The sequence below is a fragment of the Lolium rigidum genome, chromosome 3 (assembly GCF_022539505.1).
Source record: "Lolium rigidum isolate FL_2022 chromosome 3, APGP_CSIRO_Lrig_0.1, whole genome shotgun sequence".
In the NCBI taxonomy this organism is placed as follows: Eukaryota; Viridiplantae; Streptophyta; class Magnoliopsida; order Poales; family Poaceae; genus Lolium; species Lolium rigidum.
Genome location: NC_061510.1, coordinates 345,467,794 through 345,486,751, shown reverse-complemented (window position 1 = coordinate 345,486,751; position 18,958 = coordinate 345,467,794). Strand labels below are relative to the sequence as shown.

At 47.5% G+C, this 18,958-nt stretch overlaps 2 protein-coding genes and 1 long non-coding RNA gene across 3 annotated transcripts; 2 read left to right on the top strand and 1 right to left on the bottom strand.

The window, feature by feature from the left end:
• Positions 1–11,617: 11,617 nt before the first annotated feature.
• LOC124697169 (pectinesterase-like) lies at positions 11,618–13,333 on the bottom strand. The gene is made up of 2 exons (XM_047229799.1): positions 12,427–13,333; positions 11,618–12,333 (listed from the first exon to the last, which is right to left on the bottom strand). Exons 1-2 carry the CDS (start codon positions 13,331–13,333, stop codon positions 11,618–11,620), a joined length of 1,623 nt encoding a protein of 540 aa, XP_047085755.1.
• Positions 13,334–14,262: 929 nt separating this feature from the next.
• On the top strand, positions 14,263–15,258 carry LOC124700211. The gene is made up of 2 exons (XM_047232374.1): positions 14,263–14,576; positions 14,673–15,258. The coding sequence occupies exons 1-2, from the start codon at positions 14,290–14,292 to the stop codon at positions 14,848–14,850; spliced, it is 465 nt and encodes a 154-aa protein (XP_047088330.1). The 5' UTR covers positions 14,263–14,289; the 3' UTR covers positions 14,851–15,258.
• A 12-nt stretch (positions 15,259–15,270) lies between these two features.
• Positions 15,271–15,693, top strand: LOC124700209. Its single transcript, XR_007001674.1, has 2 exons — positions 15,271–15,302; positions 15,393–15,693. It is a non-coding gene; the product is annotated as an uncharacterized LOC124700209 (long non-coding RNA).
• The last annotated feature ends 3,265 nt before the right edge of the window (positions 15,694–18,958 follow it).

Sequence of the window (18,958 nt, the reverse complement as noted above, 5' to 3'; positions counted from 1 at the left end):
CATGTTAGCCATATCAGATGCACACTAGATGTCATCTAGTGCACTAGTATCAATAACGCAAAAGCTAATTGGTGTCAATGATTGCTGAAATTCTGGCTACATCATCTTGAGAAAATGGACAGACACATGAAATTGATGAAAACTATGCATTAATGATTGCAGGTTGGACATCTTTTACTAGACTGTGGTTAAACACACACTGTATCTTTTTTTTTTCATTTCAACCACAACAACCAATGCTTAGCAGTAAATGACATGATTTCACTAGATACTTGGCTAATTAGACTGCTCATAGTGGGAGTAACTTAGGTAGTAACATCACACATTTCAAGGTATTTTGGTGACATGGCATAGCAATAAATGAAGAAAGAGAGGGAGGTGGTAACTAGCTATGTTACCATAACATCACACACCCCAAGATAAAATGAGTCTACAAACTAATAAATGAGACTTTGCATGATACCATCTCTAAGTTACTTTCCACTATGAAGGTAGTAACATGAACTAGTAACTTATGCATGACACCACCTTATGTTACTCTCCACTATGAGCAGCCTTAGACATACTAGAAGATACGAAATTGGTATGGCACCACACGAGCACTAGCACACACGCATCACACAGGTACAGATAAAATGAGACAAATAAAACCTAGTTCCCCAAATACGTGGCACCGGCGTCCACCACCTCAACCTCAGATCCATCCAATAGCTCAATATCTTCGAGATCGCAAGAACAAGAGGGTAAAGGGGGGGGGGGGACAAGAACGCCGATCTTACCTTGTAGCTGCCGGTGTCGGGGGCCGGAAAGGGCAAGATGCCGGAGATCTTAGTCTTCCCGGGGGCTAGGTCTTCGGTTTCGGCTCCGTTGCAGCGTTAGTGTTGGGGAAGGCAACATGACTATAGAGGATCTCCTCTCCTCCAGTTGGCTGCATGGCTGCGCCGTTCCAGTAAGTGCCACCGTCCCCTCCTTGTCGGGTCGCCGCCGCTGCTGTTGCGAGAGGACGAAGCTCGGTCACGGTTTTGTTCTAGTTTTTACGTGTCTTTTTGGGATGCTACCCACGTGTGGAGTGGAGATTTTTCACTCTCCCTTAACTATATGTTGTTACACAGAAATGATGCACCCCGTGGTGGTTGCGTCTCAACACAGGTAAGTGAGCTCACGGACGTGTGCTCTAACCAACCAACCACTACTCCGTTATCTCTTGCCGATGGAGCAACAACACTTTTATTGAGAAGGCACACTCTGCCCATTTCTCTTGCTGATGGAGCATGGCTTACCCTTCGTCGTAGATGCTGGACGGATGACCAGAGGCCGCGTCACGGTTTGCGATCTCATGTGGTGTGTCCGTTATGCAACTCCACCAACGAAACCTCTGACCCATTGCGCTCCAATGCTCTTTCGCTCGCAGCATGTGGGAGGGGTTTTTCCGTCGTGTCGGGCTGACCTTGCCCGTGCCAATTGCGTATGGTTTGCTCCCAACCTGGTGGTCGAGATCTGTCGCCCACCTCGCCCGTTCTAATGCCAAGATTTCCAACTCTGCCATTATGATTCTGCTAAGATCCTTGTGGCTAGAACAGAATGAGAGTATCTTCAATAATCGTGTCGCGCCTACGAGTAGAGTGCTCGATGATGTTGTTCAAGAATGGAGCCTTTGGCTCTCTAGTAGGCGTGGGTTAGAGAGAGGTGTGACCTAGAGTCGTGCTTCCACCGTTCGGTGGACTGGTGGTGGGGTGTACTTTATAGGACCGTTTCGTAACTAATATATCTCTTTCCTTTCTTAATGAAATGACCTCCTACGGGTTCTCGAAGAAATATACAAAACCTAAAATCCAGCCAAATCAACTTTTCACTTCGACCCCTCCTCCAATCCTGTGCAGATCCATCCCAATGGTAGATCTCCCCCATCGTCCGTTGCCACCTGTGCTCATCCCTTTGGCCGAGCCAATCCATAGAATTGTCATTCCGCTCTCCTCCTTCGACTAGACTTTTCGTATGAGCTACGAGCTCGTCAATGTGGATGGCCTTCAGTGCTCACTCTTGTGAAGCTCCTCCTCCGACGGCATACCACGGATAGAAGCTTCACGACATCATCATTATCTCCTAGGTGAACAAGTTCAACTATCGCGGGTTCTCTATCGCGGGGTCATAGAGAACTTGTTGACCACCATGTTCCCTCACAGAGGAGGTCTTGTTGTACAAATACAATTCAATGGATTGACATCCGAACATAAGTTTGGAATTTTTTTATCCTCATGATTCCATCTAGCAATGTTGTACACAACCAAACAAGGTAGTTGGTATTAGATTCGATTTCACTTCGAAGAGATCTGATATCAATTCAATACCAAGCCCCTCAATACCGACACCAAGGGGAGCCTTCGATTTCTTTTTCTAACTTTTGAGGAAACTGAATCTTATTTATAAATTCATAATTTAAAATCTCAGTTCAGGCTAATCCTCATTTTATTTCTGATAATGAATAGAAAAAGGTGGCATCATCATTGATTGAGAAAAACCTTAATACCCAATCGATTACTACCAATTAGGTATAGAGAAACCGATCAAACACAATCCACACACATACATATACCACCTTCATCATTCTTCTTGAAATTGCAGTACCCACCACTAATATAGCCAGCATAACGGCACCACACGTGGCAAGCTTCAGAGTCAAGACAAGCGATATGCGTGTGGAACTCTTTGCACGAACTCCCTTCAACCATGTCTATGAAAACAAAACAAAAAATAGATAATGCAAATACACAAAAACAGTATGAACATTTTGAAGTGTCGTACATATATTAAAGATAGTTTCATATGTGTCTGCTCCTTACCGCCAACCAAGACTAGTGCGAACATCAAGATGGATGCGACAAAAACGGTGGTCTTTCTTGCCATGGCTAACAATTGGGTTTAATGCCGTTTATCTTGAGAAGTATTTATAGGACAAGGACATGTGAACTATGTAGTGTTCTTGTGAGTATGTAAGGGTTAGCACACCGTACCGTACCAACATATCATTATTATTTTAGGATGGGAAAAGATTTGGACCGTACAAAACTAATGCCTCGTAATCTTCTCGGAACATATAATATCTTTTGATTAATTCATACAAAATGTTACTTCATTAATATAGCCATATAGTAGTATTATCTTCAGAGAACCATTTATTGTTGAAGATTGGAAATTATTTGGACCATACAAAACAAATGACCTGTATTATTTTTAATCATACATATACCTTTACTCCATTAATGTAGGCATGAAAATATTTTGCTTAGAGAAGCCATAGAATTAGTTGTTACTCCACTAACTGTTGATGATAGAAAATGGTTTGGACCAAACGAAACTAATACCCTATAATTTTTCTGAACTATAATAATAAAAGAGAATCTAAATCGCTTGGTAAGGGGCTTGCATGTACCATAGCCACCTAGATTCAAGTCTCAATGAAAATAAATTTCATTTCTTAATGATGATGGAAATCTCACTCTTTGTGTCTCCCCCTCTACTTTGCTGTCAAATATATATATATAGCTGAATTATATAAAAATTAGTAATCAATTGAGACAAATTTTCAATCCATTAATGTGGTCCCACTAGTATAGAGAACTCTACTAGCGGGGTATATAAATCCATCTATGGTGGCGGATTTAGGTACACCACCGCTATTTAGCCGATGCTAAGTGGTTACTGGTAACGTACCACCTTAGTACGCTTCCAGTAGTTTATATAATGGTACCGTACCACCGAAGTGCGCTACCAGTAGTACCGCACCCAACAACACGCTACCGGTACCCCTAATACTAGAAACGTACCAGGGCAGCAAACTACAAGTACTTAGAGTTGCTAATAGCGCGTGGCGGTAGGGAATGCTATTGATAGGGCACACCACCATCAATATTTTCTACACGCCACCGGGTTTTTTTTGGAAAAAATGCATGATCGTATTTCAGCTGATGTGTCAGCGTATTTATATATGTATATTTTGCACAAAAAATATAAATAGACAAGATAGACATGCTCGGTTTGCAAGCAGTACAAATATATCAGTGACCAAATCGGTCCAAGTTCATCACATTAGAGCTGAAATAGAGAAATGACCAAATTATTACACAAGTATGTGTCGATCGAATAGCTAGGTCGATGGGTTAAGAAAGAGTTAGTTAGTTCGTCAAATAAACTATGATCACATATATACAATAGAAACGCAATCACGGTAAGCAAGATGGTGTTTATGATGAAGGATCCGGTTCTTCTTCCTCTCTCTCCTGGTAGCAGGTGCTCTATGTACAAAGATTCCGCCTCGCCCTTGCCCCTACTCTTATATCTTTTGTAGTTGTTGCGTTGAACTTGTTCACTTGTTTCAGCCAGTCGTCCCATTTTTCCTAGACTCCTAAAAAACTCACATTTTTACCCGACATACCACTTCTTCATCTCTAGCCGGAGATGGCCGTAGTAATTCGGCGACGGCGCTGGCGATTTCGGCATCGCGGGAGCGTGGGGATTAGGGTTAGACGCGAGAGAGAGAAGTGGGCGAGTGTGACCGACCGGGCCAGACCAGGCCGAGCTGGTCCAGCCTAACCCACTGGGTTCGCCTGATAGGTGGGCCCAGGGGCAAAATGGTCTTTTTACAATTTGATTTAAACATAAAATTTGACGTAAATCCATAAATGATAAATAACTCTAGAAAAATAGAGAAAAATATGAAAACCACTTAAAATTTTATTCTCTAGCATAAACAAATATTGGTGAGAATATTTGAAGCAAATGAATATTAATCATTATTTATCGAAAAGAATAATGTATTAATAAAATAAATTAAAATAAACTTCATATTTTTAACAATTAAATAAGTCCATAAATTATTTTGGACTTAACTAAATCTTGGAAATATTCCAAAATACTATTTACACTCTTAAGGAGTATTACTAATTGTTCTTATTCGCCACCTCCGACATTTAATAACTAAACATCTGGAAGGAGGGAAACAAACCCTAAAAATCAAAGGCATGCGTATTTGAATCTTTAACCATTGCCCTTATCGGACAATAATGCTATCTTTCGGAAACAGAGGACCAGGGTCAGTCCAAACAATCCAACTGCACTACCTTACAGTCACCAGGGAAGTTAATCGCTTATTCATGTCAATTTGAGTATTTTTACCAAATTACTTGCAAAGTACTATACTTATCACTCTTGCATGAAAAGCAAAAATGCTACTTTCATAAGTATGAATATGACTAATTGGTGGGCGATGGAACCATGGTATGAGTATGGTGGAGGTTCCATTGCAATGGGTTTGTATCCATTTAGGATTAACAACAAATATCGTCCAGTGATTCTTGTGCCGTAAGACTCGTGTTAACCATAAGATCTGGAGTGGGACGGAGTAGTCAGTTGTGTTTCTTCCTCTCGTACATCAATGGATGCGCTTACCGTAGCAGTTGTGTCTTGCGAGAGAAACTTGAGGGTAAGGATCCCATTCTAATTCCCCACGGTAATATGGTCTATGATGAGTTGCAGAAGACCGGTGAAGGTATCAAGGTCGTGGTACCCGATAGTAGTCGAGGTCGGATGATATCCAATGGATATGATGGCCGGCGAGGACCCAAGGTCGGAACTGCAACAAAGGGTGGGCGTGCGGGATCGCAGAGGAATGCAATGATTGACTAGGACCTTATACCGAGCCTCACACCACAGAAGTGTGAACGGGAAAGCTGCCCGGTTGGCACCAACACTACTAGGAAAAAGCCTAGCCGTAAGATGGGTGTTAGTGGCGCACCAAGAGGGCAGTGCGCCACTACTACTTAGCAGTGGCGCACCGGAAAGTGGTGGGCCACTATTAAAAATGTAGTAGTGGCGCACCTCTCTCGCGGTGCGCCACCACTAAGTTTGACCATGGGTTTGACCCAGCCTTATACATAGCAATGGCGCACCGTGTAGAGGTGCCCCACAGCTATTTTTTGTAGCAGTGGCGCACCTCTACATGGTGCGCCATTACTATGTAAAGGGGAGGATGGAAATGTTTGGGCATCACTTAGTAGTGGCGCACCAAGCACCCCCCCCCCCCCCCGTGGATCGCCTTTTGGAGTTTGCAAAAAATAAAAGAAATAGATAGAAAATTCAAAAAATTAAATCGTTTGAAATGCCCATGTAATATGTCATCTAGGTTTAGTGAAAATTGAAAAAAATGAATTTTGATATATTATGCAAAATGGCGTCATGTTTCGGTAAAACGGGATTTCTGGTTGCATACGACCTCCGATGAAAAACTTTTTTATATCAAAATCGATCTACGCGAAATTTCCTATTCGAATTCAACCGCCTACGGCCGTTTGGAGAAAAAATGGATTCGTCAAATTCAAAACAGAAACAGGACTTTTTTCAGGTTTTAGATTTTGGGCAAAAAATAGAAAAAAAATAGCGGTGGCGCACCCATGCCTTGGTGCGCCACTGCTAAGCTTCCCGCCCACGAATTTCAAAATGGAGGAGCCGGCCACTTAACCCCCTCCTCCCTCCTCCCTCCTCCTCCTGCTTTCATTCTCCTCTCCTCCTCCCGCTCTCCTCCTCTCCTCTCCTCCTTTCACTCCGGCGACCTCCTCCTCTCCTCTCCTCCTTTCACTCCGGCGACCTCCAGCTCTCCTCTCCTCCTTTCACTCCGGCGACCTCCTCCTCTCCTCTCCTCCTTTCACTCCGGCGACCTCCTCCTCTCCTCTCCTCCTTTCACTCCGGCGACCTCCTCCACTATGTCGAGCTCCGGTGACCTTACTTTCCGACGAGCTCCGGTGACCTTACTCTCCGACGACCCTCAAGCGACCCTCTAGCCTCCATTACCTCTGGCCTTCGTCCTCTTGTTCATCCTCTCCTACATCTCCTCACCTCTCTTCACCTCTCCTACGTCCCTCATCCATCACCACCGGCGGCTAGGCTAAGAAAAATGAGAATGAACATTGCAAAAATAATTCTAGCAACAAGAACGAGAAAAAATAACGAGCCAAAAAAATTCGAAACGAAATGTGCCAGATCCAGATCCACATCCAGATCCCGATCCAGATCCAGATCTAGAAATTTCAAATTTTAGTAGTGGCGCACCTTTTTTCTATCTAGTGGCGCACCTCAGACGTTTAGGAGTGGCGCACCATGAAGCTAGTAGTGGCGCACTACATGGTGCGCCACTGCTAAGCCAAATAGCAATGGCGCACCACTAGTGCGCCACTACTAAAAGTTAGCAGTGGCGTGATAACAGTGGCGCACCACTAGTGCGCCACTGATGGGTAAAAGTGGTGCGCCACTGATTGCCCTTTTCCTAGTAGTGCAAGGTTAAGATCGCTTATGAGTAAAGCAACACACCTCTGCAGAGTGTAACGAATCGTGACATGTCTCCCTGTTCCGGGTTTTGGAACTGCAAACGCGACCGGAAAGGAACTCCATGAAGTTCTAGACACCCGGTGAAGGCTGACGGACATAGCTCTTCAGAATAAAAGCAACATTTTGAAGAAATGCTTATAAAAACCAGCATTGGCATTTGACTTTCTAGTCTAATGCTGTAGCTAGTGCATTAAACACCTCTTTCCTATAATGAACTTGTTGAGTACGCTCGTACTCATACCTCTTATAACCCCATGCTTAGATTGTCGTAATCACATGGAGGAGGCCACTGAAGGACAAGAAGGAGCAGATGGGATCTGCTATGAAGAACCAGACCTCTCTGGAGGAGTAGAGGGGGTTGACTACCTGATTGTGTACGGAACCGGGGAGGTTCCGGAAGAAGACAACGCTTGAGAACACCTAGTAGTCGTAGTAGTCGAGCAGCACGAACTCTATAGTATTTAGCTGCTCGAGTAGAATGGTGCTAAGCCTTCTTAGACCTATATTGTATAAGTTAAGTAGGATTCACCTAGAACCTAGGAGTTATCCTCTATGGACCCAGGAGGAGCTCCAATGTGATGTACATATATGGCTTGTAATAATAAGTGAGTGAAATAAAGACCAGCTATGCTTCTGTTGTACTACTCTGAGGGATGTAATATTTGCAGATTGGTACTTCGCATATGTTATGTCAACGACTGGCATACTACAACATGCAGTAGTATTCTGGGTCACCACATAAATTGAATCTCTACTATGGTGAGAGAGACAAACACCCGCAAAGCCACTTATGCAATACAAGTTGCATGTCGAGCGTGGACCAAGTCACATGAACGCGGTTATGTAAAGTTAGCCCGGGCCGCTTCATCCCACCATATCGCAAGATGCAAAGTAAACATAACAAAATACAACAATCTATGCATAGACACGACTCTGATACCACTGTAGGGATTTGTAGCATAGAAAACAAAAAAATTCCTACCGCAAGAACGAATAACAAGCCAAGATCTAATCTAGTAGGTGGTAGCAACGAGGTGAAGATCATCATACCCTTGAAGATCGCTAAGCGTTAACGAGATTAGATCTCGTGGTTGATGTAGTCGATCACTTGCCGCTTGCAAAAGCGCGTAGAAGATCTTGACGGTGCCACAGTCGGGCAGCACCTCCGCACTCGGTCACACGTTCGGTGTTGATGATGACGTCCTTCTCCCCGTTCCAGCGGGCAGCGGATGTAGTAGATCCTCCTCGGAATCCCGCCAGCACGACGGCGTGGTGGAGGTAGTGGTGGAGATCTCCGGCAGCGCTTCCCCTAAGCATCGCGGGAGTATCGGGAGGAGGGCAGTGGCTAGGGTTTGGGGAGAGGGGCACTTGGGGCGTCGGCCTTGGTGCCCTTGGGTGGTGCGGCTGGTGTGGTGGCCGGCCCCCTCCCTCTCCCTCTCATTATATAGGTGGAACCCCCTAGGATTTGCCCAAAATTCAAATAAGAGTCCAACTCAAAACCTTCCATATGGGTGAAACCTAGGGGAAGTGGGATTGCTCCCTTTCCTTCCCTTATGGCTGGCCATGGTGGTGAACTCCACCTTGGACTCCACATTCCCATTTGGTCGTCCGGCTAGGGTTGATGGAGTCCATTCGGGACTCCACCTTCCATGATGATTTCTTCCGGAAGGTTCTAGAATATTCTAGCGCCTTCCATAAATGCACAGGATCATTTCCAAACTTGTAAAGTGACTTCCTATATATGAATCTTATTCTCCGAACCATTCCGGAACTCCTCGTGATGTCCTGGATCCCATCCGAGACTCCGAACGACATTCGAAATCCATTCCATATTCCATATCTACTTAAAACGACATCAAACCTTAAGTGTGTCACCCTACGGTTCGAGAACTATGCGGACATGATCGAGAGTCCTCTCCGATCAATAACTAATAGCGGGACCTGGAGATCCATAATAGCTCCCACATATTCAACGATGACTTCGTTATTGAAAGAACCATTCACATAAAATAACAATTCCCTTTGTCTCGCGATATTTCACTTATCCGAAGTTTGATCGTCGGTATCTCCATACCTAGTTCAATCTCATTACCGATAAGTACTATTTACTCGTACCGTGATATAATATCCCTTGTGAACCAGTCACATGCTTGCAAGCTAATTATATATCATTCCACCGAGAGGGTCCAGAGTATATCTATTCGTCATTAGGACGGACAAATCCCACTATTGATACAAGTGCCTCAACCCTATACTTTCCGAACACATAATGCCACCTTTATAAGAACCCATTTACGCAGTAGTGTTTGGTGTCATCAAAGCATCCATCCGGTGTAGGTGATTAACATGATCTCATGGTCAAAGGATTAAGTTACTATGCATATAAAAGCTTGAAGCACAAAGAACTAAATGACTTGATCATATGCTACGCTTACTATGGGTGTATGTCCACCATATCATTCACCTAATGATATGACCTCGTTATTAATAACATTCAATGTTCATGATCATGAAATATGATCATCTATTAATCAACAAGCTAGTTTAACAAGAGGCTTACTAGGGACTCTTTTATGTTTACATAACACACATGTATTAATGTTTCCGGTTAATACAATTATAGCATGAGATGCAAACTATTATCATAAACACAAAAATATAATAATAACCACTTTATTATTGCCTCTTGGGCATATCTCCAACGGTCCTTGTCGTTCAGCGACGCCAAGCACGTCGCTCGCAGCCCTGGGCAGTCCTCGGGGTCATCGCTGCTGGTGATGAGCCGCTGCTGCCGCTCGTACTCCGCCAGCAGCGCCGCCTTCGCCGCTTCCTCGTCGTCCTGCTCCTCCTTCACCTCCGGCTTCGGGATGACGAGGGTGCCGCCGTGCCTCACTTGCTGCCGCCGGCTGCTGCCGCTGCCGCCGCACCTCGGATTGACGGGCGTCGCCGGATCCTCCTTCACCACGTGCTTGGGGAAGGTGTAGGGCGCGAAGCGGTACGACGAGGACGGCGTCGATCGGGCCGGTCCTGAGGTGGGAGAGTTGGAGGAGGACGAGTACGTCCTCCTCGGCTGCCATTGCGCTGCGGGAGACGGTGGCGGTGAGGATGGCGCCTCCAACCTTGGAGCGCCATTGTGGATGTCGTCGATGATGTTCTGCAGGGTGCGCCCCGGAACGCCCCAGAACAGGACGCGCCCGTCCCTGTTCCAGCTGTTCGGCCCGCCGATGAGGCCGGTGGTGCTGTGCATCTCCATGTCGTACTGCGCCTGGAAGTACGCGATCCACCAGGAGTCGTTGCCGGTGGCCGCCCAGGTCGGATCGGCCCGCTCCTCGGCGTCGAGTGCAGACCGCCGAGCCCTGATGGCATCCCTCCAGCGATCCGTGGACCGGCGATGGCGGCGGCGGGACGCCTATGCCGTTCACGACCATCCTCCAGCCACCGCTGCTTGGCAGGCGCATGTCCGGCGGGACGGTATATCCCGCGCGGTATAGAGCCCACGCCCCCTTCATGGTGAGGCTGCCGCGGCCGAAGCCGTTCGCCGCGGTGATCTTGCGGGAGGACGACGATATTGCTTGGAACGGCGAGGAGAAGATTTGGGAGCGGCGAGAGATTGGGATGAACCGCAGGGCCTTTTAACGTACAGCGGCGACAGGCGAAGCGGCAGTGGATCGTTGGACGCAATAACGCCGGCGCGGACGGCCACGCGGCCATGCACGACGAGACGCGTCCCTGCGTCGCCTGGGAAAACTGAGACGCCATTAACGTCGCTTGACCAAAGGTAGGCGATGGGGTTTTAGGCTTCCGAGTCACTGACGTGTCGGTCCCGCCACGCATCGCCTCGCTTTTCGTTGTGTCCGGCGTGCCCGGAGCGTCCCCTGTGGGGCGGGGACGGGCACGGGGCGCCGGACACCGTATCGGGTCGCGTCGAACAAAAAACGGGTTTGGGGGACGCGGCTGAGACGTTTTTTTGTCCGGCGCAGCCCAAATTCCTTTTGGGACGGTTTGGGGACACGACTGGAGATGCCCTTACCCCTCAAAAAAATCACGAATTACATCTCTGTAAACCCCCAAAACAAAAGGTAATTGCGCCAAGAAAACATTGCCTTAGCTTGGTTTCGTGATATCTAGCTCGCCGTTGTACCACTTCAGTTGCAAAAGTGTTGTGTCAGTGGCAACTTGACACAGAACATTTTGTATCTCTATCTCCTAATCTCTAGCTTGAAAGCAATTATACAAGCTTCTAAGTTCTAACACTCCTCGGCAACAGCCTTCGGATGAGCGGCACGCCGTACTTGGGGATGAACTGTTGTCCCTGGAGGAAGGTGTCGACTGTGAACTCCTCCTGCGCCTCCTCGTATGTGAGATTCCTGATGCCGCCCCACTTGACGCGTTTGCCGGTATCGGCGCCAGGCCCGCGGTTGTCCACCTCCGCGTAGAAGAGTGTGTCCAAGGCAAAGCTGCTGGCGTTCCAAGGGAGCCACCCCGCCTGGTCGACGAGCGCGCCGAGCTCGCTCTGGACATAGATCGTCCGGGAGTACTCCTTCCACGGCCGCCCCAAGTACGTCCTGACTACGGTGCCCGCCTCTAGCAGGTCCGGATGAGCCGCCACAGTGCAGTTGTGCAGCACCGTGCCCCCGGCCGACCGCCTCTTGCGCCGCCCCTGTGCCGTGACGGTGTTTTTCTGGCCGTCCATGGGCCTGCGCGCCAGGATGAGGCAGTTCTGGAGCACCGCCTGCGAGTTGCCGAAGATGAAGTCGACGGTGCCGGAGATGGTGCAGTCGCGGAAGAACTGGCGCATGGCGTGCGCGTAAAGCGTGTCCTGGAATCCGTCGAAGGTGCACCGGTGGAACACCGCCTGATCGCTCTGCACGCGCAGCGCCACGGCCTGGTGCTTCGCAGGCCCCGCCGTGTTCTCCACTTTGATGTCCCTCATGAAGAAGCCGTGCCCGATTGCCTCTGCACGCATTCAATTACATGGCGACTTGACCGGTCAAACTTCAATTCAAAATGGAACACGATGAGGAGTACTGCTAGATCGAACTCGATCACCCATGGTGGCCGTGTCCTTGGTGGTGAGGTTCATCATGAAGTTCCTGCTGCCGGTTATGACAGTCTTGGAGGCGCCATCGCCGATCATGGCGAGGTTGATGACGTCACTGGGCACCGACACGTATTCCCTATAAACGCCGGCCTTCACGTACAGGACGTAGACCTGCGCGCTCTTGCGAGGCACCATGGCCAGAGCTTCGTTGATGGTCTTGAAGTCCCCGCTGCCGTCCGACGACACCGTCATGTTAGGCTTCAACTCGACCACCAGGTTTGGCACTGCATTGTCTTCCTCTACCTGGAGCGTCACCGCCACCGGCAACTGGTCGAGGACGGCCAGGATGTCATCCGTGAGCTCTAGCGCGCTGCCGAGCGCGGCGCTCATCTTGGACGTCGCCTCGGCGCTGTCCGTGAGCCCGTCGAGACATGTCTCCTGAAACGTGAGCGCGGCGCTGATCCAGGTTTTGAGATCGCCGACGCTGTGAACCTCTCCTTGAAGCCTTGCCAGGGTCGCCTCGAGGTCGTCAACGGCGTAGCTGAGCAGCTCCCCGCAGTTGTGCAGCGCGCGCGATGTGCGTTTACTAATGTTCCGGAGGGCGTCGATGAGCGCCTTGGACTCGCTGATTGCCTCGGAGATCTTCCCCGACGTGACGTGGAAGATGGCCTCGGTGAGATCCGTCGGCGAGCGGGCATGGGCGGCCGCCTTCGACAGCTCGGCTTCGCACGTCTCTCTATGGTCAGTGGGTTGGCAGAAGGCCTTCAGCAGTTTCTCCGACACCGGGAGCTCGGCGGCGCCGGTGCTCGAATGGTGGTTTCTCTTCGAAAACACAACGCAGACGACCACAATCACGGCCGCTAAAACTAATAGGACGGCCGACGCGCCGGCGATTATTGCACCTTTTTTGTTCATTATGTAATGTAATGATCGATCGATCGCGTTGGTTCTTGCTTGGGTAGTTACACGATATGCAAAGCATGATTATGCGTGCATGCATGGAAAGAGACTCAATAATAGGCCGGCTGAATCAACATAGGAGGATGTATGAGCTGTGAGTTGTGATCCTCACCGTGGAGACGGAAGGAAGAGATCTCACGGCGAGAGACAATCTCGTCATCACAGATATATTCTTCTCCATCTTATGGTAATATGTGCTTCTCCATTTGTGATTGATTTTGTGATTTATGATTGAGCTAACAATTTCCATTTTTATGTAGTTAACAGGCTGCCGCCAGCAATATGTGGATATATATGCCGCTGTGGAAAAAAATGTTCTTTCGTTACCATGTACATGCCCAGATGCCCTTACGAATACTTGTTGATACATGTATTTTGAGAAAAGATCTGTGCTCGCATTTTTTCCTTCCCGGTTTTATATGCAATTATGTATTTACTTTTTATTCGTTTACTTACCTTGTTTAGTTGTTCCGGAATTTGCTAATCTTCACCTGCGAATTAATTAATTCTCAGTGATCATCCGATAGTGGAAGCTCCAATATATATACTATATATCAAAGCTGACCCCTTTTGCTGAAATCTCAGCGTTTTGGAGTTTTAGATACTGTTCATGGTAGCTTTTTGTCCAATTAATCGTTGACACGTTTACCGCCGATGGTTGGATGGAGGGATGTCGTGCAAACCATGGTGCGTTTCTATTTCTAATCAGCGGCGGTCAAAGCGGTGCGGAGTTCCAAACCGACCTTGCCCCATTCCCATCTGCCTCGCAACCGCCGCCTGCTGCCCCACTCCCTCCTTCTTGCCCCCTTCCCGCAGCCATGGGGTGGCTCGACGGTAGGCCCCCGGACCGTCTTCCTGCCCCCTTCCTGCAGCCATGGGGCGGCTCGACGGTAGCCCGTGCCAGCGGCGCCATGTCGCAGAGCGCCCTACAGCCGGTGGAAGACCCGGCGGCGCCTGCCCCCATCACATCGATCTGGGGGAGGAGGATATGGAGGCCCCCGTCGCTGGCCGCCTCACTGCGGACGAGAAAGAGGTCTCCTGTTTTTGCGATGGGTGTTGTTCGTCGCCGCACTGGTGAGTTGCACATGGCGGACCACACCGGGGATTTCTTCGCGCCGTCGTCTTGCCGGTATGATTTTCTCCTTGCCGCCGCTGAAGAAGACCATGCTGAAGAATCCCTAACTTCCTTAATTATCAGGTATTGTTCTTCATACAGTTGTTAGTATGTACGGGTTACCCAACTGATGTTCTGATTTTCCTGAGGAAAAAATAGTGTCACGGCCTTACTCCACAGCTTTGGCACCGGCGGCGACTCGTGGAGCAGAGGAACCCAGTCCTCCTCCACCTTGGGCATGGGGGCGTGGCTGAGCAGGACACTGAACGGAACCAAGAGGGCTTGGCGGAGGAGCGGCCGGCCCGGGCTGCACAAGCCCATGCGCTCCACGTCCAAGCTCAGGAACATCTCTGTCTGAGATGTACTCCGCGTTCAAGGTTGGCGGAGCAGTGGCCGGTCCGGCTGATCTCCATCATATCTTACTGCACGCATCAGAGGCATAGCAGCTGAATAAACATACTTATGCTTTTTGTTCTTCTCCAGGATCTGAGTCGCTGCTACATTTTCTTCAGTCCATAAACCTGATATCAACTATAAACAATTCCCTTTTCAGCAGCCATAAAACTTGCGACAAGCAGCGATGGCTCAGTGAACCCTCATCAGAGGGTTGTGTTTGTCAAGACGGCCACTCTAACAATAGTGTAGTATAGTAATCACCTATCTACCAGTATGCAAACTACTACAACAGGTTTCAATTCAAGTGTTGCATGACAGCTTCTGTCTTCTCCTTCTGTTTATGATCTTACTTTGTTTATGTTGCTAAATATTTTTGTAGCTCACCTGATAAATGTTCAGTTGCCTTCTTACAGTGTAAATATAATTTTGTTTGTACATTTTTTTTTGTCTTCCTTCATTGGTTGTTTATTTCTAACGTTATCTTTTGGATTGTTGTTTTTGCAGCTACTTGGTCCGGCAGATCATAAACATCGAGTTGCTTATACCGCGTGTTGCTCTGGTGGAAGGGCGTTCCTTCCTATTTACCCCAGCTAGCCGTCTCCTATGGCTGAGTTAATTCATTTCTCATGGTGGTGTTTAGTCAAATTGATTTACGTTATTTCCATGATTTGCTTTATGTAGGTGGGACTAGGTTTCAGTTCATTCTCTGATTGTGTCATGTTCTACCGTGGAGTTTCTTATGGTAGCAGCACTACCCGTAGTTTATTTTGATGGTTAACTCTGAGATGTAAATATTAGTGATGATTTGTACTGAAGCTTTCTTTAATCAATCAGTCTATGATGTTTAGTCATCCACTATCCCAAGATAAGGGTTCAGACACTTGCCTGACCAATTCTATTTAGATATGCACCTTTAAGTGAGTTAACCAATATCATATGGATCTGCCCCCACTGTGCTACTCGCTACTTACCTGAGACGAATGTAAAAATATCAGTCAATCAAATCACAGTTCCATGTGCATATACTCTTTTCAAATGACGCAATTGAGCAGGAACATTACCACAAGGGCGCGGCGTGCCGCCGCGCAGAAAGCTTCCTAGTACACTACTCAGTGCCGGAGCGATTTGTTCCGGTCTGAAGCACTTTCTTTATGGCCCGCTTCTAATGTGGCCCAATAATACATACGCTTATTTTTTTACTTTTCTTCTTTTAATTTTTTCTTTCCTTTTGCCTTTTTGTTTCTATAGTAAAAAATCACATATTAAAAAAGTTGTTATGAAATTAATATATTTTATATAGTTGTGGAAAACTTCATGTAGTAAAAAATTAATTGTTCACGATATTTAGAAAATGTCAATATGAACAATCTGTTTTTTCATCAACATTATTATTATTCAAAAGTTATGGATTTTAATTCTTCCACGCGCTTGAACCATTTTTAACAACAACATTTATTTCATTTGAATGGTTTTCAAAAATAAAATTTATGTTATTTGAACGATATTTCAATATAAACATTTGTCTTATTTGAATGGTTTTCCAAAAAATAGTATATCTATTATCTGAAAAATCGCGATTTTAATTTAGGGATTTCTATTTTCGTGCCCTCAGGTCCTTAGTTGTACTCAGTTTTCCCCAGCTCCTTAGTTTTTCCTCAGTTTTCCCCAAGCCCTTGTTTGAAACCCGCGAAGCGGCTCGGATGGCGAGGATTCCCGTTTAGTTGACGTTCGTCACGTGTGGGGCCGCGTTTTGTGGGGCCGAGTCGTGTGGGCCCGCGTCGCGTGGGGCTGGTAGAAAGGGACCGCGTGGGACGGGACGAGAAGCGTTTGGTTGCACGTGAGCGGGAGGCTGGGTTACGTCTCTCTCGGCCCCAAATTGGCATTATTAAGTGCACCTTTTTCCCCTTTTTCTCTCTGTCCTTTTCACCAAATTAGTATAAAATCTAGAGAAGCTTGCATTTCTGACTTTCTTCAATTATTTGTGCCTTTTGGCCCTCGTTGTTTGCCCAATATGGCAGCAAATCTAGTACTCCCTCTGGTCCATATGTATGTAGTTAAATCTAGAAGCAAATCTCCAGGATAATGTACGATAAATTCACGAGTCATAGTAAATCAAGAAAACTAAGTACGGCCAACAAAATATAGTAGACTAGGGATAGATAATCCCTAGATAATATGGATAGATAATAGGCTGCATACACGGCAGCCAACATAGTAACGAGTTCTTCACGAGCACCATCATACTAACATAACAACAAGGGATCCCTAGCTAACAACAAAGGGATCCCAACAACAAACTAGGAGGCAGCGAGCGAGCAGTAGCACACGTCCGGGACTCCGCCTACCCCATCCGGCTCTCCCTCCACTTGTTGCTCTTGCTCCCCTTGGGAGCCTTGGGCTTGAGCGGAGGCATGCGCCCGGCGGAGATCTCCACCCGCCGCAAGCCGCGGAGGTGCATGCCGAGCGCCCGTGCTTGGCGCGGAAGGAGTGGACGTTCACCGTCGTGCCGACCTTGGGGAAGGTGTTGCTGATGTTCTCGGCATGCGTGACGAGGCAGTTGAAGTCCGTGGCGCCGAGTCTCCTGGTGCGGAAGGGGCACCTATACACCTCCTTGGCGAAGTAGGAGATGTATCGGCCGACCTGCAGCCTCCGCGGCACTCGGCGAGTCTTGACGTCCTCCTCCTCTTCGTCGTCGCCGACGTCGCTGCCGTGACATCTGATCCATATCAAACAGAAACTAGTGAATGAGTTGCAACGATGACTAACGTACATGATAACAAAGTTAAGAAAAACAGAGTCAGCCTCGGTTAGAGTGGACATGATTATATATCTACGGGGAAGGTGTAAGCGAACTAAAGCTCATGCACAACAGATTTGTACACAGCAATGGTTCGCTGAACCCTCCTCGTAAAAATTTGTGCCCAACCATTCATCATAGCCAAAGAAACAGATTCTAGATCTGAACTAGATCTGAACTTGAACACATTCGAGATTATTTGCAAAATTAAACGGTTGATATCTTTTGATTAGTGCATAAAATAACTGATTGAGATCCACGATACGTCTCCGACGTATCGATAATTTCTTATGTTCTATGCCATATTATTGATGATACCTACATGTTTTATGCACACTTTATGTCATATTCGTGCATTTTCCGGAACTAACCTATTAACAAGATGCCGAAGTGCCAGTTCTGTTTTCTGCTGTTTTTGGTTTCGTAAATCCTAGTAACGAAATATTCTCGGAATTGGACGAAACAAAGACCCGGGGGCCTATTTTTCCACGGAGCTTCCGAGAAGACCGAAGAACATACGAAGTGGGGCCACGAGGTGGCCAAACCACATGGCGGCGCGGCCAAGGGGGCCCGCGCCGCCTCGTGGTGTGGGCCCCTCGTCCGGCCCCGACTCTGCCCTTCCGCCTACTTAAAGCCTCCGTCGCGAAACCCCTGAGGCGAAAAACCACGATACGGAAAACCTTCCGGAGACGCCGCCGCCGCCGATCCCATCTCGGGGGATTCTGGAGATCTCCTCCGGCACCCTGCCGGAGAGGGGATTCATCTCCCGGAGGACTCTACACCGCCATGGTCGCCTCCGGAGTGATGAGTGAGTAGTTCACCCCTGGACTATGGGTCCATAGCGGTAGCTAGATGGTTGTCTTCTCCTCATTGTGCTTCATTGTTGGATCTTGTGAGCTGCCTAACATGATCAAGATCATCTATCTGTAATTCTATATGTTGTGTTTGTCGGCATCCGATGGATAGAGAATACCATGTCATGTTAATTATCAAGTTATTATACATGTGTTGTTTATGATCTTGCATGCTCTCCGTTTCTAGTAGAGGCTCTGGCCAAGTTTTTACTTTTAACTCCAAGAGGGGGTACTTATGCTCGATAGTGGGTTCATGCCTGCATTGACAAGCTGGGACAAGTGACGGAAAGTTCTAAGGTTGTGTTGTGCTTGTTGCCACTAGGGATAAAACATTGGCGCTATGTCCGAGGATGTAGTTGTTGATTACATTACGCACCATACTTGTTATCACCGGAATTTGACCAAGTCGAGAGGTGGGC

What these genes read in the sequence shown, in the direction of transcription:
- LOC124700211 (XM_047232374.1), top strand. Translation starts at nt 14,290, where the DNA reads ATGTCGCAGAGCGCCCTACAGCCGGTGGAAGACCCGGCGGCGCCTGCC. An exon ending in CTAACTTCCTTAATTATCAG is followed by an intron (nt 14,577 to 14,672) that starts GTATTGTTCTTC and finishes CTTACTCCACAG; the next exon opens with CTTTGGCACCGGCGGCGACT.
- LOC124697169 (XM_047229799.1), bottom strand. Translation starts at nt 13,333, where the DNA reads ATGAACAAAAAAGGTGCAATAATCGCCGGCGCGTCGGCCGTCCTATTA. An exon ending in CAAGGACACGGCCACCATGG is followed by an intron (nt 12,334 to 12,426) that starts GTGATCGAGTTC and finishes GAATGCGTGCAG; the next exon opens with AGGCAATCGGGCACGGCTTC.